At 37.9% G+C, this 12,351-nt stretch overlaps 1 protein-coding gene across 1 annotated transcript in view; it reads left to right on the plus strand.

The window, feature by feature from the left end:
• Positions 1-84: 84 nt before the first annotated feature.
• arhgef6 (Rac/Cdc42 guanine nucleotide exchange factor (GEF) 6) overlaps positions 85-12,351 on the plus strand; it is a 35,213-nt gene continuing 22,946 nt past the window's right edge. Inside the window, 6 exon segments of the mRNA XM_052149798.1 lie at positions 85-305; positions 2,794-2,877; positions 6,725-6,809; positions 10,577-10,698; positions 11,327-11,531; positions 11,641-11,711. Coding sequence (XP_052005758.1) covers positions 141-305; positions 2,794-2,877; positions 6,725-6,809; positions 10,577-10,698; positions 11,327-11,531; positions 11,641-11,711 — 732 coding nt within the window. The 5' untranslated portion in view covers positions 85-140.

The raw sequence follows: 12,351 nt of genomic DNA on the forward strand, positions 1-12,351 counted from the left end.
CCTTGCGGGGCTGAATGGTTGTTATAAACATCACTGAAAAAGCAGAAGCGCGACGGATGTGGGTAGCATCTCGACAGATATAGCGAGAGTTGGCGCACCAAGGGTGCAGCAAAATCTGAAAGGCCCATTGAGCGTAAACTATGAACCCAGAGGAGCAGACAGTTACGTGGCTTATAACATTAGGCGTGCTTAATTCTCCTAAAAAGAACATCGCTGATCCAGAGGAATTTCTGAAAACATCTCTAAGAGATGGGGTCGTATTGTGTAAGCTTATGGAGCGCTTGCAACCTGGAAACAACATAAAGGTAACCGTTGTCCATGTGCACACGTTTTTTGATTTATGAAGTAATTTTTAATTTTTTTATATCCGTTATGGTATGTGCATAAATTCCAGCCATGAGGCATTGGCAGTGTACGAAGGCTATTGTTGGAACGCTTACTGTTGCATGTTTCATTTTGCGACAACTATCAATAGCAAAGTCGCATTACTTTGCTAAACGTCTTTTTTTGCGCGATGAATGTGTATTTTATTTATTGTTGACTTGTTCAAGACGCACAATTAAAGCGAGATAGAGAAAATAGCTTCCTGTTTCATGAGAAAATGTGTTCCGCATTCTCAGACAACGAAATGTGTCTTCATTCAATAGGCTGCATGTTGGTGTAAAATGGGCTGCTACTACATTTGTAAAACAATTAGTTTATCTAAGCCAGATGTCAGAATATTACATGTATAACTGCCAATAAAACGATTACCCCCTCCTCCCTTTTTTAAACTCATAGACTATGTGAATAGGCCGTATTGATGCGTTACGACATTAACCTTTATTTAATCAGTACATTTACATTAAACTTCTTTAATAGCCGTGGTTTGTTTCAAGAGAGAATCGCGTACAACACCCATTACTTTATCATTACAATAACTTGCAAAAGTTTAGCTGTTCTGCAAAAGGCCAGCTATGTTTTCTTGGTTCTTTATTTCTTTTTAAGCTATTTCCAAGTTATATTGACTTGCTGATTTTAACGAGAAATGTTCTCGAAAGGACATTCTCGGGTTGAAGGTAGCGGTCCGTGTTAAGGGGCGTTAACACCAAACTCATTTTTGCGTTCGTCTGCGCTCTTTTCGTTGATTTTTCTATGTAAACATGTAAACTTGACCGTTGTTTGTCGCCGTATCCGATACAAAAAAAGAACGTTACATTTTAAAAGCGCGTCTCGAGACACATGTGTTCCGCTGCGTCTCGCTGCTGCTTTATTTTATTCGATTTAATTTTTAGTGGGAAAACGCGTTTGGCATGAATGACCCTTAGATTCTTGCTGAGTGACCATCGTCACTTCCTTGAAAATATATTTTCCTGTTGCGAGAGGGTTGTGTCTAGAAGGGATCCCTCTCTCGTCACTCTCGCGAGATTGTTACAACGTTCATATGAAGTCGCTCAGCAACGAAGAGCCCTCGTAAAAGATTATTTAAAATCGTCTGTTTATATGAACAGTCAATTTTGACGACCAGTTCACGCTCTAAAATAAATATTTCACATAATGTATTTGATAACTTTAGCTCTACATCTGCTATTTCTGTCATGAGATATTGTTTGTCATTGGAGAGACTACATCAATCAGCTCAGTTGTCTAGCTGGGTTGTCAATAACAAATTCACCGCTTGTATAATATGCCCAGGGATCTAATCCACTCAGATGCAACTTTATATATATATATACATACAAACAAACATACATATATACAAAAAAAAAAAAAAAAGATTGCATCTGCACTTCAGTGGACGTATACCTTGAGTGGGGACATATTTGTTTGAAAATGTATTTGCGATTCGACTGGAAAGGAGCGCGAGCTGCGGATCACAAACCAGTTCTAAAAGAGTGCATATAGCCTCTAAGGCTGAGGCTATATGCACTAAGTGAAAATAGTGTTAGACAGAGAGGCCTAGCCTACTATTTGCACCTCTAATTAAATACTAACAGCATCACTGCAGTGTGTTTATTTAAGAGTTCCACAGACACCCTACACCAACCTATCACTGTGAGGAAATCAACCTTTATGTTCATTTTATTTATTGTGGTAAATTGTTTTAAACAAAAATATTAATATTTGAGACAATAAACAGGATGGGGAAACTGCGTCAAAATGTGGTTAAGAACCCAAATCATCCGTATAGAAAACGCTCATTCACCACATCTGATCACACTCAACCATTGCAGACATTCAAGGAGCAGTTTTTTATTTCTTTGACTTCACTAGACTATTTCTGTGTAAATAACTGTACTATGCGGCAGATACTTACACCTACTGCAAATAGTCACTCTGTGATATTGATAATAATAATGTTATATTATTTAAGTTTCTAATGCTTTCCATCATTAATACGCTTAGAAGCAAGCATAAAAGCGCAGGCGAAAGCATCTGAACAGAATACGCATGCGCGAGAAGCTGACGAGAGAGGGATCTCTTCAATACACGACTGTGTGTGTGTGTGTGTGTGTGTGTGTGTGTGTGTGTGTGTGTGTGTGTGTGTGTGTGTGTGTGTGTGTGTGTGTGTGTGTGTGTGTGTGTGTGTGTGTGTGTGTGTGTGAGTGACAGGACAGGGCGCACGCAAAGTAATACTTTGTAAACTAAACGGAAAATGCATTACTGGAGAACAGTGTCTGGCTCAAACAGTTGGCTAGACTGACATACCTTTCAAAAAACGATATACTTTAAATTCCACTTTGATTATTTGAGTGGGGTCGGAGCAAAGTAAAGTTAGGAATATTTACATCTTCATTCTTTTATCGGTTACAGTATTCTCCTGATCCCAAATGCGAGGCGGATTGTATTGCAAACATTCGGGAGTTTCTGAAAGGATGTCAATCTCTAAAGGTTGAGGTAAGATCATTTTGCTTTAAAATGTCCATGCATGAGCACGTTTGTATCACCCACATGTCACTTTTTTGTTAGTAAAGGTTTCAGTAGACCCTCTAGTGCAGTATCTTGGCTGAAGATAACTGAGTTTTAGGTATAGCCTAATAGTTGCTACTGATTTGTATAGTGTTATGCAACATATATTTCATATTAAAGATGTACCCATGAGCATTGATCTTTAGAAGGAATACTTCTCTTAATAGTCTTAATATTATGTATATATTTGTAGAGTACTACACTACTGCACTTATATTTGAGGATATACAAATAAATAACAGGACTTTGTTTTGGTTCTGCACATCTGATCTAAACACAAGCAGTAAAGAACATTGCTTTTAATACTTGGTCTTTCACATGTGCATGTCAATGTAATTAATTCCAATCTTTAGGGTTACTAAAAAGTTTGTCTTCACCTGAAGCAAAATAACAGGCCTCTCAGAAAGACTTAGAGGCATTATAATGACCACACTGCACCTAGTGACAAACTGCAAGGCCTCTATTCCTTATTTAAACACAAACAAACTTCAAAATATGATGCCACACTCTCTGCACTGAGAATCACAGCTTTCTTGTGTGTATACTATATACAACCCCAATTCCGAAAAAGTTGGGACAGTATGAAAATGAAAAATTAAAACAAAAAGGAGTGATTTGTAAATAATTTCCCCACGTTGCTATATAGATAGCTTTACAACTACACATTATATGATGTTTTACCCTTTGAATTTCCTATTTTTATTTTATTTTTTAAATGTACAGCAATTTAAAATCATATGATTGCAACACAAAGTTGGGACAGTTGAGAGTTTACAACTGTAAAACATCACCATCTCTTCTAAAAACACTTAAGTATTTGGGCACTGAAGACACAAGTTTGTTAAGTTTATAAAGTGAAATTTTCTCCATTCATCCATTATCTAGATCAGGGGTGCCCACACTTTTTTGTGTGATGATCTACTTTTAAATGACCAACTCAATAAGATCTACCAACTAAAAAAACATAGTTTCATTTAAAATAAGAAAATGCTTGTTGGGACTACTGCATGTATCCCTACATGGAATTCATCTTCTAATTAATAAAACATATATATAATAATGTTCAATGTTGATATCATTCAGTTTTAAAACTAAACCCAAAACACCTACAGCACAATAGATTACAATAGCCAGGGCATTTACCTTATTCTGATGACTTGCACTGAATGGAATCAGACAGTTTTGCCTGATCCGGGCAGTAGCATCGCAATTTCGCACTCTGTTCTCAGAAATCCTTGGAAGGCACGTATGCGCAAACCTAGTTGTCATGGCAACTGAATAAACAAAACCTCGCCTGGTCAATATTTACTCATCAAGTGCAAGTCAGACAGAAACTAAAAGGAGGAAAGACATTATATTTATTTTTATTAAAATTTAACGAAAGTACATTTAAATTTTGTGCGATCTACCAGCATTGCCTTTGCGATCGACTGGTAGATCGCGATCGATGTATTGGGCACCCCTGATCTAGATCTTTAGCTGCATGTACGGGGTCTTTGTTGCTGGATGGTGCTTCATAATGCGCCACACCTTCTCAATTGGAGATGGTCAGGACTGTAGGCAGGCCAGTCTAGCAATCACAGTTGTCCTGCTGGAAAATGCAGAGACATCCCTGGAAATGACTGCTGGATGGCAGTACATGTTATTCCAAAATGTTTACATATGTGTCTGCATTCATGGTGTTCTCACAGATGTGCGAGTTACCCATGCCATGGGCACTGACACACTCCTGGCTCATACAGACACTGGCTTTTGGACCTAACGCTAATAACAGCTTGGATGGTCCTTTTCCTCTTTGGCCCAGATAACACGATGGCTGTGTTTTTCAATACGTTTTTGAAATGTGTACTCTTCGTACCAAAAAACACAGTTCCACTGATCTACTTTCCATCAAAGATGAGACCGAGCCCAGAGAGGTCGACTTTGGACAGTGTTGATGTAGGGCTTTTGCTTTGCATAGTAAAGTATTTTCATCTGTGGTTTTAGCGCACGAGTGGTGTTGACTAACAAAGGTTTACTAAAGTTATTCCAAGCCCATGTTCATGATATCATTACAGATGAATGCAGTTTTTTAGGGATCAAAGATCACGCACATTCAGAAATGATTTTCTTCTTACCCTTTACACACTGAGATTTGACCAGGTTCCTTGAATCTTTTAACAATATTGTGTGCTGTTGAGGGTGAAATACCCAAAATCCTTCTAATTTGTCTTTGGGGAACATTGTTTTTAAAATGCTGGGTTATTTGCTGAAGCGTCTGTTAGCAAATTGACAAGTCTTGAACGATCCTTGCTCTTGAAGGACTGGGCTGTTTTCCTAGGCTTCTTATACTGTATACAGTACCATGACACTCATTGCCTTGTTATTTCAATTCGTCAAATTGTTATTAGCCTTAAAAAGACCCTGTCTCAACTTGTTTTGGAGCGTGTTACAATCATATTATTTGAAATTATTGTACATTTTCATAACAAAACTATGAATTTCACATGGTTAAACATCATATAATTTGTAGCAAATATAGCAAAGGGTGAGTGTAATTTACAAATCACTCATTTTTGTTTTATTAGCATTTTTCATACTGTTCCACCTTTTTCAGAATTGGGGTTGTAGTCAACTACTGATCGACCAATATAGGTTTTTTAATGGCCAAGATACCTATATATATATTGCAGGATGGCCAATGGCCAGTATAATGGCTATATCACATATATCATATAGCAAATAAGATGCACACTAAAGTACTGAATTTAAATGAACACTAAAATATTTGAAAAAAGAAGATCTGCACAATGCATGGACAATGTTTTCTGAAGATTTTGAACTGATGCTGGGCTTAATGACAACTTAAGACAACTAGACACAGTTATCAGCCAATGCAAATCATCTCGAAATATCCTGGCAGATATATCGGTCTGTCAATACAGACGATAACTAAATCATCCTGACTTGTTATGATAAAATTGTGTTGCAGTGATTTTTGGCTAGACTGTAAAGTCTCACTTGACAGCCCAAATAATTGGGATTCTCCCCTCTAATTTGTGGTGATGGTGTAATGCAGCAGTTTAGAGCTGGACATGAAATGTGAGAGATGTTGGGACAAGCCCACCTTCAGGTCATTTCTGTTTTGAAGAACGCTCTCATGCCCTGTGAAAGACCCAGTGGGCATATGGTAGATGCAAGTCATGTGATTGGACAGAGGCCAGTCACGCAACTTTCACTTCTGCTTTTAAAGTAGCTAAAATCGGGAAGTAAAATAGCACAAGCTGCAAAGCTTGATATGAGACACATTAGCTAAATTTATGATGGGATAGATATGTTGAATTGTGGCATGTTAAAGTCAAGTATTCTCATAGAAGTTCCATAACTTTTCATCTTGTTGCAGCCAGCATAGCAAAACAGAGTTCAGTGAATGCAAGGACTGATGCTTCTTTCATTGCTGTGTAAGCTGTATGTTTTATTTAAAATGTGAAATCTTAGCCTTTGGAAGTAAGGGGAGACCTGTCTGTACCCAGCGACTGACAGAGGCTTTTAGACCAAATGACAAACACAAGCCCACTTCCACAAATTTCTTACAGCTATACGTCTCAAAATGTGGGTCACAATGAATTTTCTTTCCATAACCAATGACATTTTTTGTGGCGTTCCCTCTGCAGTGTGTTTAACAGATGAAACCCTGCTCTCCTCTGATTTCTGACCTACTTCTGCTTCATGCTGCTGTCAGTGGACATTTTTTCTTGTGTTTGACTTACATCTGTTTTTTTTTTTTTTTTCATAGGGCTTTGAACCGGAGATCTTGTATACTGGGGAGAACTTTGGCAAGGTGCTGTCAACACTCTCGGCTATAAATATTGCCACTCAAGGTAATTCATGATGTTGTTGACATGTAGTCTTACAAGATAGTTGTTTTCTCTGCTTGAGGACTCCAAGCATCATCTTTGTCTTTATTGTCATTGTTAGCTTTTATCGACAGATCTTTCTCTGCCACTTGGTTTCTCTGCCACAGACTTTTGTAGAAGTGACGGTTTTGCTCATACTTTAGTGGGTTTTAGAACTGTCAGTCTAAAGCATGTGTGCAAGGCTTGTGGGTTAAAGACATTTTTAGAAAATTAGCTCCCGCTGGTCACTCATAAACTACAAAGAATGTTTCTGTTTACAAGCTCTTAGAATTGTGGGCTTGACATAAACACTCAAAGTTATGTTACCAGGGCAAATGAGCCATATCTTTCCTGCTGCATGTTCCCTTAGGACCCGTTGCAGCAACTGTCCACCTTCAATCCCACCAGCATCAGCTGAATTTGTTTTGCTCAGAAGATATAATGATTCGATTCTAAAGTGGTTCAGTAAACAAATTTTAAATCCACATTCGGTTCAAGTTGATTTTTTTAGAAGCCTGCAAAATATGGTTCGTCTAGATATCACATGCCCATGCAAGTTTGTTTCTTGGGTGAAATGCACAGTAGGCCATTTAATTCAGTTGTAGAGTGTGGTAAGCTTGAGATGCATATCACCTATTCCTGAGAATGAGGATGTCTTCTAAAACATTAGGAGGTGGTTTTGCATCTGTGTCTATGAGCTTGAGCTGCTCTCAACTACTGGAGGCAACAGACAGTTGCATTTTGTCAGGCCTGTCTGGGCAGCTGACTGCATCTGCATAAGCATGTGGAATCCATGAGGCGTGTAGCTATTCTCATGTGTTTTCCCACAGTCCTCTGTGACATTTTCCTTTATGAGAGAGTGGCTGCATACAAATCTGCTTACTGTCAGAGTATGTACTGCATTTGATGATGAATGTACTTCTCAGCCATTAAAACATTTATGTTATTTAGGTATGACAGTGAGCAGTATGAACACATTCCCAGACCTACCTCATCCATGATTGTGGGCATTGTCCCTTGACCAAAATAAATTACATAGTAACAACAACTGCATAAATAATCTACTCTGGTTTTGTTAAACAAGTACAATTTAACTGCAAGGAATAACTTTCTTGAAATATAGCTGTAAAGGGATTAATGGGAAAGGTGGAGGCGAGAACCGGCTTGACGATATAAATAATATTTTCATTATACACTGAACCAAAAAAGACAAACACACACACAGATGTTGGACAGCTGTCTGTAAATCTCTCTCTCTTTCTGTCGCACTGCCATCTTCGGTTGGCCTTTATCCCTCTTGATTGCTAATTAGCCTGATTAACCTATTGTGGCAGGGAGGGCGGGCCGGTCGTGATTCCGCACACCGCCCCGCCCCGCCCTGCCACAATAGCACTTACAGTTGAAAATATCAGCCTGACCAGCAATTCTCCACCATTTGTTTTTTAAAATAAATTCAGTGTTTTAAAAATGACGTCTCCTCAACTCCCATGGGATAGTATAGAGGTCCAGTGGATATATACTTCAAAATTGTGCCAGATGTAGTAAGTTAATCTGGTATAGTATTTTGCCTACTGTTTTGTGAATATTGAGCATTCAGACACCCTACTCCATTGACATATTTATATAGGAATATATGTATTCCACAACAGCAACAAGTGCATGACATTGGTTTAAGTGACCAATGACAGATGGTGGGAGTGTTTGGGAAACCTGTATAAAAAACATTAATTATTTCTGCCATTCTGTTTTTGTGATGCTTCTGGCACAGTAATGATACACTTCAGCTTTAAAATGCAGCTAGATTGTATTTGCCATTTCAAACTGCACTCATTTTACATTTATTAATGAGTTATTAATATGATTTTGTTTACACATGCTCCAAATTTAAATGTTTCCAAGTAGCTTGGCAATCTCTGCATTAAAGTAACATTAAAGAGAATTACATTTTCAAGACTTACTCACTAAAGTGGGGAGATTAAATGGGGATTGGTCGATTTGACTGGATTTGTGTTAAAATAAAAATCACTATGATGAAGTGTGAAATGGTTAGTGTCTCACTCTGAAGTGTGCTCAAAGGCATGACGTTCCCTTCCTGGGCTTTATCTGGATTCACTGTTTTCTTGGCTGTGGAGTGCTTGGAGCAGGTTCACACATGTTTACGGTGTTGTTGTTCAGAAGGAGCCCGGCGTGAAATTCAGCAGACATGCTGGGCTCTTATTGCGTAGATGGAGCAGGCAAAAGAAAAACCATGTGAGTCAGTGAGGAGCCCTAGAGGCCCCTGCAGTGCTGCATATCTGTCAGGGCTCAGAGTGCAACAAACAGGGCACCTTGCTGCTTTCTTCAAATGCTGCACACTGCATGCCTCCTTATCCCATATAAACCTCTATTTATGAACAATATATTGCTCATAGCAAGACAATACATGCTAGTCATGGTTTACAAAGATTTTACATGTGTATTTTGGATCTGTTCATGACCATAAATACCTTGCTACAGGTTTATGGCCTTGTTTTGGTTAGACTGGAGCACAGACTATTTTACTATTTGACTATTTTTCTAAAATGTGAACATTAGACAATAGGAATAATAATGGCATTAAAACTCAGCCTTAGCACAAATGGAACAATAATGCACAGACAAAAGCAATGTTAAACAAATCTTATATGTTACCTTCTTCAAAGTAGCCACCATTTGCACACACTCTCATGTATGCTGGCTACTTGTCTGCTTTTTGTTTACTATCCACTCCAACTCATCCTTTAAACATGTCTACAAAGCTCAATTCAAGCCTAAACTTTAGCTTATAAATCAAAAGGTTTTTAAGATGTGTCCAAACTTGTGACTGGGTAAAATGTGTCGGTAGGCCACTTGCTCCCCATCCTCTCCAATAATAGTGGGAATAGAGACTGACTGCTGTTGGCAGTTATTTGTTGTGACCAACTTGTAAGTGCAGTGAGCCATGGACTATTGACAATTTAACTTCACAGACACAACACATTGTAACCCTGAATTAACCCTGTGATAACTATCCTGACTTGGTACTAAGTGCGTGTGGCTGTCTGACATTAAAAAACATTTTTGTGTATCTATGATGTCATAGTTAAAAGGTTTTAAAATATTTTAAATATTTGTTTATATTCTTACCAATTGGACTATTAAAATTGAAGTACTAAAGTACTTCTTAGCGCTTAAATAAGTATAAAAATGTTCAAGGACAAAGTCTGTGGTCACAGGGTTAAAGCTAAGTTTTGCTTGTTTAATATTTGCAAACACGTGCTTATTAGCTAAAAATAAAATATAAATTCTGATGAGTTAGCTGAAATGTCCTTAAAATGCACAATATGCAGTAGGACACTAGTATGTTTTACTATTACATTTAATATTTTAATACTTGTATCCATAGAAAATAGCTCCACCGGAGTGTTCAGAAGATGGATGCCGGTTGAACTGACTTGCCTAGAAAGAGAATTTTATGTTAGCTACCTGTGTTCCAAGTGTGGCAGGCTATGCTGAATTGAAACTGAAAAGAGATGCACACAAATACAGTATCATGTATCTGAATCGGACTGAAAACTGTCTCTGATCAGCAGGTTTTAGCACTTAGCAACCTTGTTCAGGATTCTTGGGCCTACAATCCAATCACCCACAGTCAGTGTTGGACTATAGACTTAATACTCTCCACAAGACTTGTCTTGTTTACTTGTATTCTTTTTTCATCATAACTTCATTCTTTATTTTCTCTTTATATCCAGATTGTACCCCTAATAGATCATGTCCACAGCCCAGTGCATCAGCTTCTAGCCTGTCAGCCTCCTCTCAAGCTGTTCCCTCCTTAAAGTACAACAAGTCCTTACGGAGGCAATCAAAAGCAGTGGTAAGAAATCTGAACAGTGCCATATAGCTGATAACAGGTCTTCGGGTTTGTCTTCGTCACAGGCTGCATGGGTCTGCTCTGCATGTAGTAGTGTATAGCATAGTCTTTTTGATGCCAGACTTCATGTATATCTCAAAGAAACAAATCATGCCATTGAGTAGCTTAAGAATGCAAACAAACTCCAATGATAAGAAAATAAAACTAGTTATTACATGTTTTAATAGAATATTTAGGCAATAATATTTGTTAGTTGTTCAGCTTCACTGTTCCATAATTTTGATACCCTCTAATATGTATACAAATTTGTATAATAACAATTTTGCTAGCCTATACTTAAAGAGCTTTAATAATTTAATGTTACTCCCTTAATCTCCTAGACCTTTTGGGGTCATACAATTTTTGGGGGCTCGTCCGGGAGCTTAATATTTTCCAAGATGTTTATTATTTGATTCTGTTGGCAAAGGCATGTGTACATTGTGTAAAAATTTGGCATGCCGTAATTAATGTAGTGTTGTGATCTGCTATGAATGATTTACTTAAAAGCCATAGGAAGCATTAAGTCTTTATTAAGCAAATGTTTATGCCCCAGGTAACTGTATAGATTTTCACTTGTTGCTGTCATATCCAGGAGATGTCTGAGAATGGAAGTGGTGTGCAGCTGGTGGTAAAGGCACGCTTCAATTTCAAACAGAACAATGAGGACGAGTTGTCTTTCAGCAAGGGCGAGCTCATCCACGTCACACGCCAGGAGGAAGGTGGTTGGTGGGAGGGAAACCTTAATGGCAAGACCGGCTGGTTCCCTAGCAACTATGTCCGAGAGGTCAAGCCATGTGGTGAGTGGGCAGTCCAAGATATACTTTTACATACATCAAAGCATTGATATAATTTGCGTAGTGAAAAAAGTAGTGGATTTTTATTCAAATTTCTCTTTCTTTTATCCAGAAAAACCAACATCTCCGAAAGCCATAAAAGGATTTGACGTTCCTCAGCTAACCAAAAATTATTACAGCGTGGTGAGTTCTTTTAGAAGCATGAGCGAATGCTAGGCATGTCGTCCAGTGTTTCTCAACTGGTGCTTTAGGACCCTGATTTAACAGTACCTAAAATGTTTATTGGTCAAAAGTAAGCAAATGTCTTAATATTGTAATGTAATAATATTACCATAAACTGCCTAGGCCCAACAATATGCAAAATTATTACTGTTACATTGGCTAAAGATGAAATAGTCTTTTGAATTTTGATGGTTGTCAGGCAATAGTTCACCGCATAAAAAAGTCTGCACAAACTGCATTCATCCTTGTTGCAGGTAAATCCATATTTAATGTAATCAGGGCCATATTTGTTTATGGTTTTTAAAGATGAGCGCATGTCACACAATCTGTCCATGTTGCCATCTGCTAATTTGGCTGATGAATTTGTGGCAAAATGCCATAGAGTCTGATTGGACACAGTATTGACATCTAAAATAAAAGATATGGAAAGCACCTATTCCTTCATTATAACAGTTCATTGTTCATCTGTTTTGTTATCTTAACTCTGCACAATTATATGGCTATTTGCATTTTATTTTTTACATTTTGCATCAGAACAGCACCTTCCCCACCAATTGCGAGCCACTGATGAAATGACTGTATTTTTTGTGAGGTTCTTATA

Source organism: Xyrauchen texanus, chromosome 19 (assembly GCF_025860055.1).
Source record: "Xyrauchen texanus isolate HMW12.3.18 chromosome 19, RBS_HiC_50CHRs, whole genome shotgun sequence".
Lineage (NCBI taxonomy): Eukaryota > Metazoa > Chordata > Actinopteri > Cypriniformes > Catostomidae > Xyrauchen > Xyrauchen texanus.